We start from the raw sequence: 20,999 nt of genomic DNA on the forward strand, positions 1-20,999 counted from the left end.
ACGAAAATTTGTGCTCTTCTTAGTGTACATTCATAGTATCCCCCCCTCACAACACGCAATTCAACGAATTAAGACACCGTCTCAATCACATGAATCTATGCCCACTGTGCATGACAACGCCATTTTTTGTGTGAACTTTTTTACGACTCCTAATCATATCTACGCCTCGCATCAAAAGGGGAAGGTGAAACAAATTACTTTTCATGTGGTGCCACGTACAAAACTCAAAGCAACATCACAAACACATGATAAGCAGGCAAAATTAAGCTTCTAATCTCAAAACCTAGAGGTCCCTTATGCACCTACGCAGTTAGGCTGGACTGCTCTGTATGAATGGTATGCCCGAAAAAACGCCTAAACATCATGTTATCATGCCGCAAACTAGTCTCATGTTTCCAAGAATGGCCTGGCATCTTGTCTTGCTAGGTTTAAGAAGAGCTCCAATGTCCTAACTGTTAGACAAGGTACATTCATATAATGGAAGCACAAACTCGTAAACTATCACTGAGCTCTCTCTGATTTTCTCTTCCACACAGTTCTGCCCCTGTTGATCTCGATGTTGCTGCCAGCAATGCGTAGAAGGTGCAAGAACTCTACGCCATCTGCAACAGCAATGTTTGGCTTCTGAGCTAGCCCATTGATGCCAGCCTTGAATCCACCGCTTTCTCCACCTCTGCTGCCTTCCTCATAGCAACTTTCCAAACTTGCAAGAGACTCTACTGAATCACCATGCTTGCATTCTCGCCTATAATCGAGAGTGATCCTGTGCAGCTGATGTGTATCCAGTACGCTGAGTGGCGTGCTCTACAGAAAGCAAGGAAAAGGTGAGACTTTAGCTGAGATAAAAACATTTTGAGCTTGCAACTTTGAAAGTGTTGTGCGTAAATGCATACCTCCAAAATCCATCCAATGTAGGTGACATTATTCACATGTTGGTTCATATCAAGATCTCCACGCCTTGGCTATACAATGTTCCAGTGAAGTAAATGACAAATTATGTTGTGCGTACAGACTAAACAGACTTTCACTTACCATGAGGCCAGATCTAACATGCTGAGCTGGATCCCCTAGCTTTGGTATCTTCCTCAAGCTGGAGCTATTCTCTTCCGGAAATGCATATCTGCATCATCATCATCATCATCATATCTCTCTCTCTCTCTCTCTCTCTCTCTCTCTCTCTCTCTCTCTCTCTCTCTCTCTCTCTCTCTCTCTCAATATATATATATATATAAGTTCAACCGTGCCATGTGCAAGGGCCTACCTGATACTTGGAGTTTGTCCACTATCGTACGTACCTTCAAGTCAGGGGACCCTATGGAGCCTCGGAATTACCGCACTATCATGATTGGACACACATTGGCACGGTTGTACGCATCCATCCTTGAGCAGAGATAGGGTGTATGGGTAGCAGGATAGGTGGGTTTCAAGAGAGGTTTCTCTACTCTTGATCATATTCTGACACTCAGAGCCATTATTGAGGAGGGGAGATCACGTGGGAGACTCCTCTATTGTTGCTTTGTGGATTTCCACAAAGCCTTCGATACAGTGCCCAGAGCTAGATTGATGCGCAGATTGTAGGAGATGGGCCCTATATAAGTCAATAGTGGGGCAGGTACGCACTCCAGAGGGGATTTTTGATTTGGTCCACTCCATTATTGGGGTGAAACAGGGCTGCCCGCTATCTCCTACACTATTTGGCATGTATGTGGATGAGGTTGCTGATTACATTGAGAGGGATGGTGATAGAGGAGGAGCACAGTTGGCAGGGACATGGATCCCACTATTGTTATATGCTGATGATATTGTGTTGATTTCTGACTCCCCGGAGGGGATGCAACGTCATTTAGATGCTTTGTACATGTTTGCCCACGATAGTGGATCGTCAGTCGGCCTAGGGAAAACCAAGGTGGTTAGATGCAGCGGAATGAATGTTTGTGCTTTGCTCAAGATGAGTGCTCCGAACTCTGCTCAAGGTTCCTTTTGTTCTTATGGAAGGTAGAGCCTTCCGTTTTTAATGAGAGAATGCTATGATCACAAACAAAGTGAATGGACACTGTGCGTGCAAGTGTATGAGACTGAAAGATAGAGAGAGAAGAGAGAAACGACACCAGAGACGTTGTAAAACCCTCCTCCGAAGGCCCCACTCTCGTCGGCTAGAGTAGTCTACTTATGATTGCACAATTTGGTACAAATGAATGCAAGTCTAAGCTACGTCGACGATGACAACGGTGATGACGAAGTCGACCTGAGGGCTGAAATCTGCAATCTTTCTACTGCTGTCCAAAAACGCTATGGGCTGAAATCTGCAAATCTTCTATCGGCTGAATTCTGACTCTATGTCGATGACGACGATGCGACGACGACGCGCTGAAAACGCAGATACAGAAATCTGTGTTTTCCGGGCTGAAACTGTAAACCTTGCGGAAACTGACCGTGCGGCGAGGAACTGCTGCGGGAAGGTGAGATCTGCGAGGTTCGGGACTTGATCTGTGATGTCTAACTGCTGAAAACTGAAAACGCTGATGGTACTTGACTTTCCCTCGCGGTTAAGGTGCCAAACCCAGGGCTGATCTGCAACCAAAAACACTAGGGGCTGAAATTGGTGTTTCTGTCGCCGTGGTTCTGCAAATGCAAAAACGCTAGGCTGATCTGCTGTGGTCTTGTCGCCAGGGATCTGCAAGAGCAAAACGCTGGCTGATCTACGGTGGTCTTGTCCAAAAACGCTAGCCAGGCTGTTGTGAAGCAAAAACGCTAGTAAGTCCTTGGATTCTGCTAAGAAGTTGCATGTTGAGCAAGGTGCTCCTGCTGCCTCTTCTGCCATTGAGTGCTAACTTGGGTTTGCTTATATACAAACTTAGCAAAATTGCCCTACCTACTTTTGTTGGGAAGTCACTTAAATTAATAAGTGAAAAATGCCAAAAATAGGTAAAATAGGCTAAATGCACTCGAAAATTCCCTAACTGATTCTAATGGATTCTGATGGGAATACTGATGATCATGCTGTGTGCAACCAGAGGATATGCATCTATACTAAGTGATTGGGCATGCACGGTCTACGAATAGACTCACAAAAGTGCCAGATCACTTCTAAATCTAGACTGACTTGACTGAACTGAACCTTGATCATGCTGTAGCTTATCCACGGACACATAGGGTTGGATGTTTGGATGTGTCACGTGTGACAAAGGTTATGGTGTTTTAACACCACACCCCGGTGGGTCAGGAGGTGAACACCCACTTTTACATATGGCGAGGAGGGTGGAGTATACAGATGCATACACCTATCTTGGGGTAGTCTTCAATGGACCGGTGTTTTCATTGAGGAGAGCAGCAGAGACTAGATTGACGAGAGCTTATGCACCCTTGGGAGGACTGGAGAAGATGTGTTCGTAGGTTCAGTTTCACTTTCAAGAACCTCAAACAAAGCTATGGCTTTCTGACACTCTAGTGGCTTCAACTATGCTTTATGGGGTTCAGATTTGGGGACCCTAGTGGACCACCATGGAAGATCTAGTAGTACTGATGAATGGAGATGTATGGAGAGGCCTCTAGTCTCTATGATCTCTCGGCTGATTCCGACTAAGGCCTCAATGCCACATGAGATTATTCAAGCCGAGCTAGCTGCCCCCCCCTCTCGTAGTTGAGGCCCTTACTAGATCAATTTCATTCATGCATAATTTATGGGACCTCCCCAGAGACGGATATACTCGGCTAGCCCTTGAGTCATCCCTGGCTTCAGCATGGATAGACTGCCCCCATTGCAATATTTTTTGGATGCACCCTCCCTTTTTCTTACACGAACAAAGATCACTAGACTTACACGCCAAGATTTGATTCAACTAGATACCGGTTGCCAAAAGCAGAGCCCTAGAAGCACATGGATACAAGCGGTACAAGAGTTGGGCACGAAGATGGCTTTCTATAGAGAGAATCTTCTCTAACTAATAAAGGATGGATATGTGATAAGACCGGCCTAAAATGAACACTCATTGAACAGGATGTGCTATTGGTCAGATGTGCACATCATCGCATCAACTAGCGATGAGACCTGGCAGATTTAGGAGAGTACCAGTTGTGTCATATAGAGCTAGAGACAAAGTTACATCACATTTGTCATTGTTCGGTATACTATGAGATACGAAGCAGCTTTCACTGTCTATTCAAAGAGGGCTTTGGACCGTTGGCTGGAGTCATGAGATATCAAGATCAGAGATGCCTCGGGTTGTTTTTGCTTGAGCTGCACAGACACAGGGAGAGTTGCTTGAGGAGACCATGCAGTGGGAGACATTCACAGAGGGAGATAACTGACTTCTTTAGAGTAGGGACTTAGCCCACTTATACCAGAGGTATATTAGTGGACAGAGCCACTGAGCTCGAAAGAACTAGACGCCCACGTCTACAAGGGCAACCACGACATCGATGGAGGCTCCGTAAGAGGATCACGACTCCCAATACGACTATTTACAGAGGTGGACATTGACGATTCTTTTCAACGACCGATGCAATACTTTCTCGGACAACACCCAATGCCGGGCATCCTCAAACATTGATGATGATGATTTCAGTTTGACGATTTTACTCTTTTAGTTTAGTCTTTCACTTTATTTCATTTTATTTTTGCACCCAGACATTGGATTAGATCCACAAGGATTGTATCAGTTTGGTCTCATAAGTCAATTTGGCCTTTTGAAGACGTATAACATTTCATTTAATCTGTGTGTGTGTGTGTTTTTTTTTTTTTTTTTTTTGGGGGGGGGGGGGGGGGGGGGGGGGCCAAAGAAAAAGGCTGATTTCTCTGCTTAATTCCTCCAAATGCCCAAATGGTGCCGATTCTGAGGGTAAGTACATGAACATGAGGCAACATCTGAAAAGTGTAAAAACCGGAGAATGTAGAAAAAAAGATTAAAAACCCCTCCTAAAGAGAGTAAAAAGTGCCCTGGCAAGCTAAGTGGAGAGAGGATGACAGCACCCTCTAAAAGATGGGCACTTCCACTGTCACGTGACACATCCAACCCTATGTGTCCGTGGACAAGCTACAGCATATCAATCAATCCAGTCAAGTCTAGATTAGCAATGCTCTGGCACTTTTGTGAGTCTATTCGTAGACCGTGCATGCCGAGTCACTTAGCATAGATGCATATCCTCCGGTTGCACACAGCATGATCATCAGTATTCCCTTCAGAATCCATCAGATTCAGTCAGAGGAATTTTCATGTGCATTTAGCCTATTTTCCCTATTTTTGGTTATTTTCACTTATTATTTTTAAGTGACTTTCCAACAAAAGTAGGTAGGGCAATTTTGCTAAGTTAATATATAAGCAAACCCAAGTTAGCACTTTCTAGCAGAAGAGGCAGCAGGAGCTTCCCGCTCAACAGGCAACTTCTCAGCAGTAACCCCTCAGCACCCCTAGCGTTTTCTGTCTTGACAGTTCCCGCTACGGCATCGGTACCGGGATCCATGGCGTTTCCATCCTATGCATGATCACCATCACCATCAGCATCTTAGAGTTTGCAGATTCCTCCCATCGCCATCAATGGGCAGCCCTAGCGTTTTTCAGCCAAAAACGCTACAGCCATCATCAGCGTTTTCAGCCCAAAAACGCCAGCAAGCCTGCAGCCATCATTGACGTTTTTCAGCCCAGCACATAGCAACAAAAACGCAAATTTTCAGCAGTAACAAAAACGCAGATTTCAGCAGATAGAAACGCAGCAGATTCAGCCTAAGCGGTTGCAGCAGTTCCCCCATTTTCAGCCATGAAAACGCAGCCAAAACAGTCATTTTCAGCCACCGAAACAGTCCCAAAAATCAGGAGTTAGAAGATCTCAGATTTCAACCATCAAGTTGTCGTCGTCGTCGTCGTCACCGTCGTCGTCACCGTCGTCGTCACCGTCGTCGGCATAGTCCAAGTTGCATCAGTCCATTGCATTCGCATTGTACCACTTTGTGCAATCATTAAGTAGACCACTCTCGCCGACGAGAGTGGGGCCTTCGGAGGAGGGTTTTACAACGTCTCTGGTGTCGTATCTCTCTTCTCTCTCTATCTCTCAGTCTCATACACTTGCACGCACATTGTCCATTCACTTTGTTCGTGATCATAGCACTTTCCACTAAGAACGGAAGGCTCTCCCTTCCATAAGAACTAAAAGGAACCTTGAGCACAGTTCGGAGCACTCATCTTGAGCAAAGCGCAAACACTCATTCCGCTGCACCTAACATTGGTATCAGAGCTTTGACAATGTTCTGTATCGCTCAAGGAAAGAACCCACAAGAACCACAAGAATTTTTTTTGCTTGTTGAGGTCGCACGAACCCAAGTTCGCTTGGGCGTGTCGATTCCTAATCGTGTTTTTTTGAAGACTGACAGGAATCCCAAGAAAGAAGGGCTTGCCAGCCTCCCCTTGTGTCTCTTTTCACTCACTGAGAGCGGACTGTGCACTTAGCGGCCGGCCAATCGACGTAAGTGGAAAAAAGCAACCTTTGTGTGAGCGCAAGGCTGCCAAGGGGTGTGCCCGCAAAAAGGAGTAGAACTCGGGTGAAGAGAAGATCCTTCTCAAACGCGATTGGCAAGCGAAAAAAACCTCAAGAACCTCAAGATCCTCAAGAACCCAAGAACCCAAGACCCTCAAGAACCCAAGTTCCTCGTGAACTTAAGAACCAAAGATCATAGTGCATGGTCGTCACCCGAAGCGGAATGGATACTTCGCATACAGGTGATGAGCATGAGAGAGGCGGCGAAGATTTTTCCCCACGAGGAGACTTTTTCGACCCTCCCCCTTCGCCATCTACGCCACGAGTTGTACTAACTCCTATGGAGATGATAGTCAAGTCGATGTTGGACATGATGGCACAACAACAAGAAACGAATCGAGTTGCATTGGCACAACTCACAAGCAAAGCAGAAGAACAAGCAATAAAGGACCGTGCACAAGAAGCCAAGGATGCGAGCGCGACGCAAGAAAAGAAAGAAAAGAACTAAGGAAGGAGGAAGCGGCAGCACGAGCCGCAGCCTTAGAAGGCAGAGCGTGAAGCTCGAAGGGAGCTACGCACTCAAGAATTGCTTGCCAAGTCCTAGCCTCGAAGACCGAACCACCCAAAGATCGTGGGAATTTCTCAAGTGGTGCAAGCCACGACACGGATTCTAACCATCCAATCACAGAGAAGTTGACTTTTAGTAAGTATAACGGTAAGATGGATGCTACGGTTATTCATTCTTGGTTGCATCAATTTAATGCTTATTTTGCGACAACTAGGAAGACAGGAAATAGCAAAGTTTTGACGGCAACTATGTACCTTGCTCTTGATGCCATCAATTGGTACCACGCATGGCAAGAGGCACAGCTAGCCGCGCACCTAGAGGAAGCCGACGGATTCACGCCCCTTTCCTTCGATTGGACTGATTTCCAAGACAAGCTCAAGGCGCGGTTTATGCCACCTCAGTACCTCGCACGATTGAAAGACGATTGGCGCTCTCTCAAGAAAAATGATATACCAATCATGTCTTTTTCTGATCGTGTTTGCAGCTAGGCACTCAATTACGAAAATCGGATGATGAAGAGGCTTTTCTCTTTGGATTGGACGAGTATATCAAGTACGATGTCGAGATACTCGATCCAATCGATCTCAACAAGGCGATAGCGATTGCTCTCGCACAAGAGATGAAGCACAACAAGGGAAAGCCTAAGGAGAACAAGACTTCCACAAGTACCTCGCAGACTTCTCAGAACCCTCAGAACGGTAAGAACGGTAAGAATGGTGAGAATGATAACTCTTCTAACCAATCTTCCAACAGTCTCTCATCAAAGAATTCTTCCAATGAATCAAAGGGTAAGGTTAACACAATTGCTAAACCTAAGCTTACTCCAGATGAAAAGGTAGCACAAGGAATTGTAGGAGGATACATCACGTCGGAAGAACAAAGCACTTATTCTAAGGAAGGTCGTTGTTTTCATTGTCACATTGAGGGTCACATAAAAAGAACATGTCCTAAGCTTGAATCGAATGAATCTAAAGAACCCACAGCACCCACTTCCTCTGTCAATGCAATGAATGATAACACGAGTGTGCCCCAAGTTTCTCAGGACCCTCCCATTGATGAATCTCTCATCAAATGTTATGGTTGTACGTCGGGGCACCGTTTTGTCATATTGTTTGACCCAGGTAGTATGCATGATGTGATCAATTCCTCTCTTGTTGAGAGAGCCCGCCTCGAAGTTAATCTGACATCTCCTATCGAGGTCTTTGGCTTTCGTCCCGACATGGATGCTCTCATCACGGAGGAGTGCCTTGATGTGTTGTTTGCAATTCAACAGACTGCCTTCACTAGAAGATTTGTTGTTTCTCCTCTCTCAGGGCCAGCTAACCACACATGGGTTCAATCAACAACTGAATTCTATTCTAACACTGGTCATAGGTTATAAGAAACAAATATGGCGTTCATTGTAACACACCCCAAAAGCATTTATTATGTGCTTCCTCTTAGCCTATGCTACAAGCTTGTCCTACTATGCCTTCAAGCACAAATCGATAGTTGTATCCACCCCTCTATGGGCATACACACACACACACACTATCCCTCATACACACACACACTATCCCTATTGCAAAAATCTCTCTCTGACAGAGTTACCGTAAGCTGTCTATTGTGTATATGCGATGGTTTCGTGATAATGACGCTCTCATGAAATTTGCGGCTAACACTAGAACTCTCAATGCCAATAGTGATTCTCCTATTGTCATTCATGGAGAGGACATTGCTCATTCTCCATCTCTCATTGCTAATATGCAGGACAATATTGAAAGGATTCAAGAAAAGGAGACTCTCTCAGTCTCTTTTTCTCCACAGCATGATACACAGGATTTGCATGATTGTGTGAAGCATGATGATGATTTGATTGCCAATGACAAGCATGATGATTTGCATGATCAAGATGTGATTTCTCACAAGCATGTCGATTTGCATGATAAAGATGTGATTTCTCACAAGCATGATGAGTTGCATGAAGAAGATGTGATGGTTCACAAGGATGATGTATTAGTGGATGCTTTTTCTAGCGAAACTAATCTCGTTGTAGATTCGATCAATCACAGAGAACCGACCTGACTTTCGAGTCGAGGTCCAAAGAACCCCCACAAGACGATTCGATCATTCAAGAAGAAGCGATCTTGGCTCTCGAGCCTAGGTCCAAAGAACCCTCACAGAAAGTATGTTCGCATGATTGATACGCACGAATTGTTCGAGTGTTTCATTCGTGACGGTTTCCTGTATTTTAGTCAGCATTGTTATCTGATCCCTTTTCTTAGGCATGACATAATGTATGTTGAGCACGTTTCTCTCGTGGATAAGCACGAATGTATGCGGATTTTTCATGAACAGCTGAAAAGTATGTATGTAAGGAAGTCACGTTCCATGTCTCTTCCTTGGCATGACACAGTTTCCGAATGAGCACATGATAGTATGAGCACCAAGCATGGGCATTTCCATTGTGATTTGCCACAGTTGATTGATTTTGATCAAACAGAAAAGATTTGACCTCATTGTTTGCATGTGTTTGATGAACAGGTTGTCACTCCATCTCTATGTTCATCTACATTGCATACACAGTCTTTAGAGAAGACAAGATTTTTTTCCTTCACTTTACATGGAATGGGTATGTTCATGTTTTTGTGTTGGAAGTGGTTTCAGGAATTTTCAGCCATGGAGATTCTTGAAGAAAGAAGCATGACTCTCGACGAAGTTAAAGCATTGAAGGAGCCACAGAAGACTTTGTGTCGCTTTCGGCGCGGCCCAAGGAAGCAAGCGTTGCAGACCTTTATAAAGTTCAAGTACCGCACGACCCACACATCAGAGTGGGCCGGCGAAGAGTCCCTTCCAGGATTCCGGATGTTTTTGGAGATCTCCCTCGACGCCATACAGTTCAGTACCAATACCTCACTTTGAAAAGGAGAGGATGTCACGTGACACATCCAACCCTATGTGTCCGTGGACAAGCTACAGCATATCAGTCAGTCCAATCAAGTCTAGATTAGCAGTGATCTGGCACTTTTGTGAGTCTATTCGTAGAGCGTGCATGCCCAATCACTTAGCATAGATGCATATCCTCTGGTTGCACACAACATGATCATCAGTATTCCCTTCAGAATCCATCAGATTCAATCAGGGGAATTTTCATGTGCATTTAGCCTATTTTCCCTATTTTTGGTTATTTTCACTTATTATTTTTAAGTGACTTTCCAACAAAAGTAGGTATGGCAATTTTGCTAAGTTAATATATAAGCAAACCCAAGTTAGCACTTTCTGGTAGAAGAGGCAGCAGGAGCTTCCCGCTCAACAGGCAACTTCTCAACAGTAACCCCTCAGCACCCCTAGCGTTTTCTGTCTTGACAGTTCCCGCTACGGCAGCAGTACCCAGATCCATGGCGTTTCCATCCTACGCATGATCGCCATCACCATCAGCATCTTAGAGTTTGCACATTCTTCCCATCGCCAGCAATGGGCAGCCCTAGCATTTTTCAGCCAAAAACGCTACAACCATCATCAGCGTTTTCAGCCCAAAAACGCCAGCAAGCCTGCAACCATCATTGGCGTTTGTCAGCCCAGCACATAGCAACAAAAACGCAGATTTTCAGCAGTAACAAAAATGCAGATTTTCAGCAGATAGAAACGCAGCAGATTCAGCCTAAGTGGTTGCAGTAGTTCCTCCATTATCAGCCATGAAAACGCAGCCAAAACAATCATTTTCAGCCACCGAAACAGTCCCGAAAATCAGCAGCTAGAAGATCTCAGATTTCAGCCATCAAGCCGTCATCGTCATCACCATCGTCGTCATGGGCACAGTCCAAGTTGCATCAGTCCATTGCATTCGCATTGTACCACTTTGTGCAATCATTAAGTAGACCACTCTCTCCGACGAGAGTGGGGCCTTCGGAGGAGGGTTTTACAACGTCTCCGGTGTCTTATCTCTCTTCTCTCTCTCTCTCTCAGTCTCATACACTTGTACGCACATTGTCCATTCACTTTGTTCTGATCATAGCACTTTCCACTAAGAACGGAAGGCTCTCCCTTCCATAAGAACTAAAAGGAACCTTGAGCACAGTTCGGAGCACTCATCTTGAGCAAAGCGCAAACAATCATTCCGCTACACCTAACATCCACCAAAAGCTTACTCTACTACTGCATAACAAAACCTAGACTACCAAAAGCCACCAACAGTGAAATGGACAAGGAACATCTGCAAGAGTTCGAACGTTAGGCAATGCCCGCAAACTGGTAAAATCTAACAGTAGAAGGTAATGGATAAACAGAAAAGGAAAGCAAAAGGGAGAAGAGGCAACTGACATCACGAAGAAACTACAAGAGGATGCCAAGAGATGAGTAAACAAAGTACTACATTGGAGTTGACAAGGAGCTATCAGCCAAGATAGAAACCAGGCCACTTCCTAAAGGTGGCTCCTAAAGACAGAGTTTGAGGAGGGAACTCCAAGAAAATGGTGGAGGCTTCTCTGAAGACGACAACCTATGGAGACCTAATGTAGAGGTGCGCAGTCAAATGTACTTCTCTTGCCATACGTGGTACCAATTAATGGCATCACCGGCAAGGTACGTAGCTGCCGTCAAAACTTTGTTATTTCCTATCTTCTTAGTTGTCGCAAAATAAGCATTAAATTGATGCAACCAAGAATGAATAATCGTAGCATCCATCTTACCATCATACCTACTGAAAGTCAACTGCTCGGTGACGCGGTTGTTAGTCCGAATCTTGGCTTGCACCACTTGACGAACCTACCAATATATTTGGCCGGCTCGAGTTTCGAGGTGAGAACCTATTGGACCAACTCTTGCATGCATAGGTCTCTCTGTGCCTCATGCTCGGCCTCCAAGGCCGCTCGTCCTTTTCGGCCGCTTCCTTTCTTACTTCGGCCGCCAAGCGCGCTTGCTCACGCTCACGCTCAATAGCTGCTTGTCTTTCTTCGGCCGCCAAGCACGCTTGCTCACGCTCACGCTCCATAGTTCACTTTCTTTCTGCTTTTCTTTCTTTTCATTCCACGGCCGCCAAGCGCGCTTCGCGATCCAAGGTAACGCGTTGCGCTTCTTGGTGTAACATCATGTCCATCATCGACTTGACCAAAGCCTCCATAGGATTTGGTGCAATCCTTGGCCTAGATGGGAAAGGGGCAGGGTCAGAAAAACCTCCTAGTGGGAAATTATTCTTCGCCACTGCCATGCTGATCACCTCCATGCGAAGGATCCATTCCGCTTCAGGTACTGACCATACATTGAAGTCTTGGGTTCTTAAGTTTACGAGGAACTTGGGTTCTTGTGAGTCTTGGGTTCTTGGGTTCTTGAGGGTCTTGAGGTTCTGTGTTAGAGAAGGATCTTCTCTTACCCGAGCTCTACTCTTTTCCGCGGACGCACCCCTTGGCGGCCTTGTGCTCACACCAAGGTTGCTTTTTCCCACCTCACGCCGATTGGTCGGCCGCTAAGTGCACGGTCTGTTCTCAACCAGTGAAAAGAGACACAAGGGAAGGTTGGACAAGCCCTTTTCCTGTCACTCTTCCAAAACACGATTAAGAATCGCCACGCCCAAGAGGTCTTGGGTTACATGCGACCGCAACAAGCCAAAAAAAAAAATTGTGGTTCATTCCTTGAGTGATACAGAACACTGTCAAAGCTCTGAAACCAATGTAAGATGCAGGGGATGTGAATATTGGACTTTGCTCAAGATGAGTGCTCCGAACTGTGCTCAAGGTTCCTCTTACTTACGGAAGGGAGAGCCTTCTGTTCCTTTAGTGAGAGAGTGCAAGTGATCACAAACAAAGTGGATAAACACTGAGAATGAAGGTGTTGAGAGAGAGAGAGAGAGAGAGAGAGAGAGAAAAGAGAATACAACACCAGAATGTTGTCAAACCCTCCTCCGAAGGCCCCACTCTCTATTGCGAGAGCGGTCTACTATTGATTGCACAAATCTCTACAATGCTTTGGAGTCGCCGACGAGGTCGACGACGATGAGGACGGCAACGAGACGGGCTGAAATCTGAAAACGCTAATGGCTGAAATCTGCAAATCTTTATCTGCTGAATTCCGACTCTATGTTGGTGACGACGGCAATGATGACGATGTGCTGAAAACGCAGATGCTCAAATCTGTGTTTTCCGGGCTGAATCTGCAAATGCTCGTTGATCTGACCATGCGGTGAGGTCCTGCTGCGGGAAGGTGAGATCTGCGAGGTTCGGGACTATTCTGTGGTGTGACTATGCTGAAAACTGAAAACGCTGATGCTTATGTGGTTCTGTCGCGAGGAATCTGCAAAAACGCTAGAGTGCTCTGCAAATTCAAAAACGCTAGGGTCGATGTGTGTCCTGCTGCAAAAACGCTAATGCTCTGATGACTGCTCCCGTCGCCAGGTTTGCCTACAAATGCAAAACGTTGGGGCTGATTTGCAATGGAAAGAAAACGCTGGCTGATTCTTCTTAATGGCTTGCCGAAGGGGGGGGGGGGGGGGGGGGGGGGGGGTCTTGCTAAGAAGGTGCATGTTGGATGTATGGTCCCTGTTGCCTCTCCTGCCAGAAAATGCTAGCGCTAGGGTTTCTTATATACTTCCCGACTCAAATTGCCCTACCCAATTTCCCAACAAAAGTCACTTAAAAATAATAAGTGGAAATTGGCTAAAATAGGAAAAATAGGTCTATGCACTGTAAAAATGCTCATGATGGGTTCTTATGGAAATCTGATGATCATGTTGTGTGCAACCAAAGGATATGCACGGTTTGCGAACAAACTCACAAAAGTGTTTGGACATGCACGGTCTGCGAACAAACTCACAAAAGTGCCAGAACACTTCCTAAGCTAATTGAACTGAACCCATGTCATGAAGTAGCTTGTCCACGTACACATATGGTTAGATGTGCACATTGCATGTGACATCCCCTCCTTTTCAAAGTGAGGTACTAGAACTGAACTGTATGGCGTCGAGGGAGATCGCCAACAGTGTCTGGATGAATCCTGAGAAGGACTCTTCGTCGGCCCACTCTGATGTGTAGGTCGTGCGATACTTGAACTTTATAAAGGTCTACAACGCTTACTTCTTTGGGCCGCGCCGAAAGCAACACAAAGGCTTCTGTGGTTCCTTCAATGCTTCAACTTCGTCTATAGTCATGCGTCTACCTTCTTCAAGAATCTTCGAGGATGAAAATTCCTGAACCCACTTCCAACACAAAAACATGAACATATCCATTCTATGTAAAGTGAATGGAAAATTTCTAGTCTTCTTTAAAGACTGTGTATACAATGTAGATGAACATATAGGCGGAGTGCTAAACCATTCGTCAAACACGCAAACAATGAAATTGAAACTTGTCTTTCTGATCTAAATCTATCAACTATCGCAAATCACAATGAAAATGCCGATGCTTGATACTCAATCCTTCTTGTGCTCTTTCGGATATTGTGTCATGCCAAGGAAGAGACATAGAATGTGAATTCCTTGAATGCAAACATTTCAGTTTTTCATGAATAATCCGCATTCATCCGTGCTCATTCATGAGTGAATCGTGTTCATCGTGCAATATGTCATGCCTATGAAAAGGGATCACATAAGGACGGTGATTAAAATACACGAAAGCATCACGAATGAAACATTCGAGGTGACTAATCATTCGAACACATAATACTTCCTGTGGGGGTTCTTTGGACCTCAACTCGAGAGCCAAGATCGGTTCTTCGTGATCGATTGTATCTGCATCAAGATCAGTTTCAGTAGACAAAGTATCAACTAAACCATCATCCTTGTGAACAATCACATCTTTATCCTACAAGTCATCATGGTCGTGAATAATCACACCTTGATGCTGCAAATCATCATGCTCGTGAATAATCACATCTTGATCATGTAAATCATCATGCTTATCATTATCATGCAAATCATGTGTGTCATGCTTTGGAAAAGAAGAGACTGAGAGAGTCTCCTTCTCCGGATTCTTTTCAATCTTCACATGCACATTAGAAATGAGAGATAAAGAATGAACAACTTGCTCTCCACGAATGAGAATGGGAGAGTCACTTTTGGCATTGAAAGTGAACGTATTATCCGCCCAATCAATGAGAGGGTTATGCTCATGAAACCATCGAATGCCCAAAAGCTTATCACATCCTGAAAGAGGAGAGACTACAACTTTTCTGCGGAAGGATGCTTGTTGAACAGTGAATAAAACATCAAGCACTCTTGCGTAATGAGAGAGTCCATACTGGGAGAGAATCCTGACACCTCAAAAGGAGATGTCTTGCTAACCTCCAAGCGGGCTCTTTCAACAAGAGAGTCACTAGTCAAATCATGCATACTGCCTGAGTATGAAAAACAATGAAAACAACGACCTTCCTTAGAATAAATGCTTTGTTCTTCCAACGTGATGTATCCTCCTAAAATTCCTTGCTCTGCTTTTTCATTTGGAGTGAGCTTAGGTTTAGCAATTGTGTTAGCTTTACCCTTAGGTTCATTTGGAAAGTTCTTTTCTAAGAGACTATTGGAAGATTGGTTAAAAGAGTTACCGTTCTTACCATTATGAGGAGTTTGAGTGGTACTTGGAGAAGTCTTGTTTTCCTTAAGACTTTCCCTTGTGCTTCATCTCCTGTGCGAGAGCAATCGCTACCGCCTTGTTGAGATCGATTGGTCGAGGTCTTCGACATCAAACCTGATATAGTCGTCCAACCCGAAAATGAAAGCCTCCTTGCACTCATCATCCGATTTGCGTAATTGGGTGTCGAGCTGCAAAACACGATTAGAGAAAAACATAACTGGCATACCATTTTGCTTGACACTGCGCAAATCGTCTTTCAACCGTGTTAGGTACTGTGGTGGCATAAACCGCGCCTTGAGCTTGTCTTGGAAGTTGGCCCAATTGAAGGAGAGGGGCGTGCCTTCCTCGGCTTCCTCTAGGTGCGCAGTCAACTGTACTTCTTGCCATGCGTGGTACCAATTACTGGCATCACCGGCAAGGTACATAGCTACCGTCAAAACCTTGCTATTTCCTGACTTCTTAGTTATCGCAAAATAAGCATTAAATTGATGCAACCAAGAATGAATAATCGTAGCATCCATCTTACCATCATACTTACTGAAAGTCAACTTCTCGGTGACGGGGTTGTTGGAGTCCGAATCTCGGTTTGCGCCACTTGACGAACCACCAAAATCTTTGTTCGGCTCGGATTTCGAGGTGAGAATCTGTTGGACCAACACTTGCATACATAGGTCTCTCTGCCTCTCACGCTCGGTCTCCAAGGCCGCTCGTCTCTCTTCGGCTGTTTCCTTTCTTGCTTCGGCTGCCAAGCGCGCTTGCTCACGTCCATAGTTGCCTTTCTTTCTGCTTGTCTTTCTTTTCATTTTGCGCACGCCAAGCGCGCTTCGCGATCCAAGGTAACGCGTTGCGCTTTTTGGTGTAACATCATGTTCATCATCGACTTGACCAAAGCCTCCATAGGATTTGGTGCAATCCTTGGCCTAGATGGGGAAGGGGGACGGTCAGAAAAAACCTCTTGGTGGGGAAAAAATTCTTCTTCGCCATTGCCATGCTCATCACCTCCATGGGAAGTATCCATTCCGCTTCGGGTAATGACCATACACTGCTAAAGTCTTGGGTTCTTAAGTTCACGAGGAAGAGAATGTTGAACTTTTGCTCAAGATGAGTGTTCCGAACTGTGCTCAAGGTTCCTTTTACTTACGGAAGGGAGAGCCTTCCGTTCCTTTAGTGAGAGAGTGCAATGGACACAAACACAATGAATGGAAGTGCATGAGACTGAGAGATAGAGAAGAGAATACGACACCAGAGACGTAAAACCCTCCTCCAAAGGCCCCACTCTCTATGGCGAGAGCGGTCTACTATTGATTGCACAAATCTCTACAATGCTTGGACTTATCGACGATGTCGACAACAATGAGGACGACGACAAGACGGGCTGAAATCTGAAAATGCTAAGGGCTGAAGTCTGCAAACCTTTATCTGCTGATATCTGACTCTATGTCGGTGACGATGTCGATGGCGACGATGCGACGACGACGGGCTGAAAACGCAGATGCTGAAATTTGCGTTTTCTGGGCTTAAACTGCAAACTTCGACGGATCTGACCGTGCGGCGAGGATCTGCTGTGGGAAGGTGACATCTGCGAGGTTCGGGACTACTGTTGCGATGTCTAACTGCTGAAAACTGAAAACAATGGTGCTTACTGAGGTTCCGTCACGATGAATCTGCAAAACGCAGAGGCTGATCTGCAAACCAAAAACGCTAGGGCTGAATTATGTTCTGCTGCGAGGAATCAGCTAATGATAGGGCTGTTTTGTGGTCTTGCTATCGCCAGGCTACTACAATGCAAAAACCATGGGATCTTGGTCTTGGTGCAAAAACGCTAGGTCTGCTCGGGGGGGGGGGGGGGGGGGATTTCCTGCTGAGAAGTTGCCTGTTGAACCGAAGTTCCTGCTGCCTCTTTTGCCCAAAAGTGCTAGTGCTAGATTTTCTTATATCCTTGCTCTGCTAATTTGCCCTACCCAGTTCTCAACAAAAGTCACTTAAAAATAATAAGTGAAAAATATCAAAAATAGGGAAAATACATCTATGCACTGTAAAAATGCTCCTGATGGGTTCTGATGGAAATCTGATGGTCATGCTGTGTGCAACCAGAGGATATGCATCTACGTGTCTGGACATGCACAGTCTGCAAACAGACTCACAAAGTGCCAGATCACTTCCTAATCTAGACTGACTGAACCCTTGCCATGAAGTAGCTTGTCCACGTACACATAGGGTTAGATGTGCACGTGACATTCGGACATGTTCTTTTTTTAGACCCTCTTTTTGAAATAGCAAATGGTCGAACATTGTATGGCCAATGTGAACAGTAGTTTCACCTGCAGACGGGAAGCAGTCGACACTAGAATTCGTTTAGTGAGAGGATGTCTAGGCTCAGAGCAAGATCATGTAGGTCCCTTCGTCGCATTTAGCAAGTTGACGGATACTAGGAAGTGAACTCAATAAAGGCATAAAGTCAAGGTGGGATCACCAACAGAAAGTATCCGACAGTTGGACCACATTGCACTCTTGGATGCGGTCCCAATGAGGATAGATGGTCAGATGACCAGTGGGAGCCCAACGGAAGCATCTCCTAAAATTTAGGGAACTGCTATTTTGGGCCGTGAAATGTGTTCGCGTCATTACCTCCGATATGACTAGGAGAACATTTTACAACTCTGCCGCGAAGTCAATTGAGCAATCAAGGAGATTTTTAGGCGGCAACCCCGAAACGAGAAAATGCACGTAATCATGCCAAGTGGCGCATTTTAGTGAACTTTCCCAATGCAAAGAAGAGGTAGCGCTGAATTTATAGCTGGGAGGCTCATTTTTTAGTTTCCTGTCACAGGTTAAGAGCTATGGAGTGCTTCCTTTCCCTCCATAAACAGTGTGGTGCCAAGAGTGATGCCCTGCAAGCTACACACTGCTATCTCTCTCCCTTACGTGCAGTTATGTGATGCCCCACAAGAGGGCATTTCATTTGACTGATGTACAGTTGTGTGGGTTCATGCGCGATTGCCGAGGCAAGAGCCTCTTGCACAAGTACTGGATTAGCTAGTGGCTAATCCCCCGCAGGCATAGGTGAATTCCCAGAGGTTTCACGTGAGAAATCTCGTCCGATTCAAAGGGCAAGCAGCCCTACAGGTGCGGGAGCTCGAGGACTTGCTACAGATGCGACCGGCACGCGAAACGGAGCCCAAAACAAGGAATTACAGCCTGCTGTGTATTTTTGCAGGTTTAGGGTTTCGGCCCTAGACGGTCCCTAATTCCCTTAGGAGGTTCAGGGACGCAAGGGGACCGTTGTAGAGGTGATCCGGTGCATTTTCGGGGCAGAAAACAGAGAATTCAGCGTGCTGCAAATTCTTGCCAGGTTTTGCAAAGTGTCCATATGCATCGGGAAAGTCATCTATTGTGTGGGGATACTGATTATGAAGCGTCCTAGTACAATTATGCTGCCAAAATCGGGCCAGAACAGGTGGATTTCAGCACGGATGTCACGTGACACATCCAACCCTATGTGTTCGTGGACAAGCTACAGCACGACAAGGGTTCAGTTAGTCCAGTCAGTCTAATATGGCACTTTTGTGAGTCTGTTCGTAGACCGTGCATGTCCAGACACTTAGATTAGATGCATATCCTCTAGTTGCACACAACATGACCATCAGATTCCAGTCAGAACCCATCAGTAGCATTTTTACAATGCATAGGTCTATTTTGCCTATTTTTGACATTTTTCGCTTATTATTTTTAAGTGACTTTTGTTGGAAAGTAGGTAGGGCAATTTTGCTAAGTTTGTATATACGCAAACCAGAGCTAGCACTTTCTGGCATAAGACGCAGCAAGAGCACCTTGCTCAACAGGCAACTTCTCAGCAAGACCAACCCCGCAACTACTCTGGCGTTTTCTCCACAAAAGACCTAGCGTTTTTACATCAGATCAGCCTTGGCGATTTGTGCACAGCAGATCAGCCCCGGTATCGTCAAGACACAGCAGATCAATCAGACTAGCGTTTTGCATTTGCAGGACAACCGGCGACAGTAGCAGATTTTCAGCCCTAGCGTTTTTGCATCTGCATTATACCCTGGCGTTTTGCAGATTCTCCACGACGGAACCTCAAGAACCATCAACGTTTTCAGTTTTCAGCCCTTAGACCCCACAGATCAAGTCCCGAACCTCGCAGATCTCACCTTCCCGCAACAATTCCTCGTCGCACGGTCAGTTTCCGCAAGGTTTACAATTTCAGCCCGGAAAACGCAGATTTCAGCATCTGCGTTTTCAGCGCGTCGTCGTCGCATCGCCGCCATCAACATCGTCATCGACATAGAGTCAGAATTCAGCAAATAAAGATTTGCAGATTTCAGCCCTTAGAGTTTCCAGATTTCAGGCCGTCTCGTCGTCCTCCTCATCGTCACGTCGACATCGTCAGCAAGTCCAAGCATTGTAGAGATTTGTGCAATCAATAGTAGATCGCTCTCGCCATAGAGTGGGGCCTTCGGAGGAGGGTTTTACAACGTCTCTGGAGTCGTATTCTCTTCTCTATCTCTCAGTCTCATGCACTTCCATTCACAGTGTCCATTCACTTTGTTTGTGTCCATTGCACTCTCTCACTAAAGGATCGGAAGGCTCTCCCTTCCGTAAGTAAAAGGAACCCTTGAGCACAGTTCGGAGCACTCATCTTGAGCAAAGTTCAAACATTCATTCCGTTGCACCTTACATTGGTATCAGAGCTTTGGCAGTGTTCTGTATCACTCAAGGAAAGAACCACAAGAATCACAAGAATTTTTTTTTGCTTGTTGCGGTCGCACGAACCCAAGTTCGCTTGGGCATGTCGATTCCTAATCGTGTTTTTGAAGAGTGATAGGAATCCCAAGAAAGAAGGGCTTGTCCAGCCTCCCCTTGTCTCTTTTCACTCATTGAGAGCGGACCGTGCACTTAGCGGCCGGTCAATCGATGTGAGGTGGGAAAAAGCAACCTTGGTGTGAGCGCAAGGCCGCCAAGGGCGGAAAAGAGCAACTCGGGTGAAGAGAAGATCCTTCTCTAACACAGATTGCAAGCGAAAGAAGAACTCAAGAACCTCAAGAACCCGCAAGAACCCAAGCTCTTGGTGAACTTAAGAACCCAAGACGACAAGAACCCACGACTTCAGTGGATGGTCATCACTCGAAGCAAAATGGATACTTCGCTAAGAGGTGATGAGCATGAGAGAGGCGAAGAAGAATTTTCCCCACCAGGAGGTTTTTCCGACCCTCCCCCTTCCCCATCTACGACAAGGATTGCACTAACTCCTATGGAGGCTTTGGACCAGATGTTTATGGAAAGGGAGCTAGAACGTGAAGCAAGAACAGCAGAAAGAATGGCAACCATAAAGCGCGAGGCCCAAGCAAGACGAGCAGAAATGGCTCGCAAGCACGAAGAAAGTCGATTAGCCTTTGAGCGTCAGCGTGAGC

The 20,999-nt window shown here is 45.6% G+C and overlaps 2 protein-coding genes across 2 annotated transcripts in view; both read right to left on the bottom strand.

Moving 5' to 3' along the window:
• Positions 1-251: 251 nt before the first annotated feature.
• Positions 252-20,999, bottom strand: part of LOC147460454 (oleoyl-acyl carrier protein thioesterase, chloroplastic-like) — a 42,307-nt gene continuing 21,559 nt past the window's right edge. Inside the window, exons 5-7 of the mRNA XM_086507711.1 lie at positions 1,033-1,120; positions 894-962; positions 252-804 (exon numbers count right to left, since the gene is read on the bottom strand). Coding sequence (XP_086363837.1) covers positions 502-804; positions 894-962; positions 1,033-1,120 — 460 coding nt within the window. The 3' untranslated portion in view covers positions 252-501. The remainder of the gene's footprint in view (positions 805-893; positions 963-1,032; positions 1,121-20,999) is intronic.
• LOC147460455 (uncharacterized) lies at positions 14,046-16,595 on the bottom strand. Its single transcript, XM_086507718.1, has 2 exons — positions 15,551-16,595; positions 14,046-14,732 (listed from the first exon to the last, which is right to left on the bottom strand). The coding sequence occupies exon 1, from the start codon at positions 16,371-16,373 to the stop codon at positions 15,639-15,641; it is 735 nt and encodes a 244-aa protein (XP_086363844.1). The 5' UTR covers positions 16,374-16,595; the 3' UTR covers positions 14,046-14,732; positions 15,551-15,638.

This window comes from Adiantum capillus-veneris, chromosome 3 (assembly GCF_014529385.1).
Source record: "Adiantum capillus-veneris isolate H3 chromosome 3, ASM1452938v2, whole genome shotgun sequence".
In the NCBI taxonomy this organism is placed as follows: Eukaryota; Viridiplantae; Streptophyta; class Polypodiopsida; order Polypodiales; family Pteridaceae; genus Adiantum; species Adiantum capillus-veneris.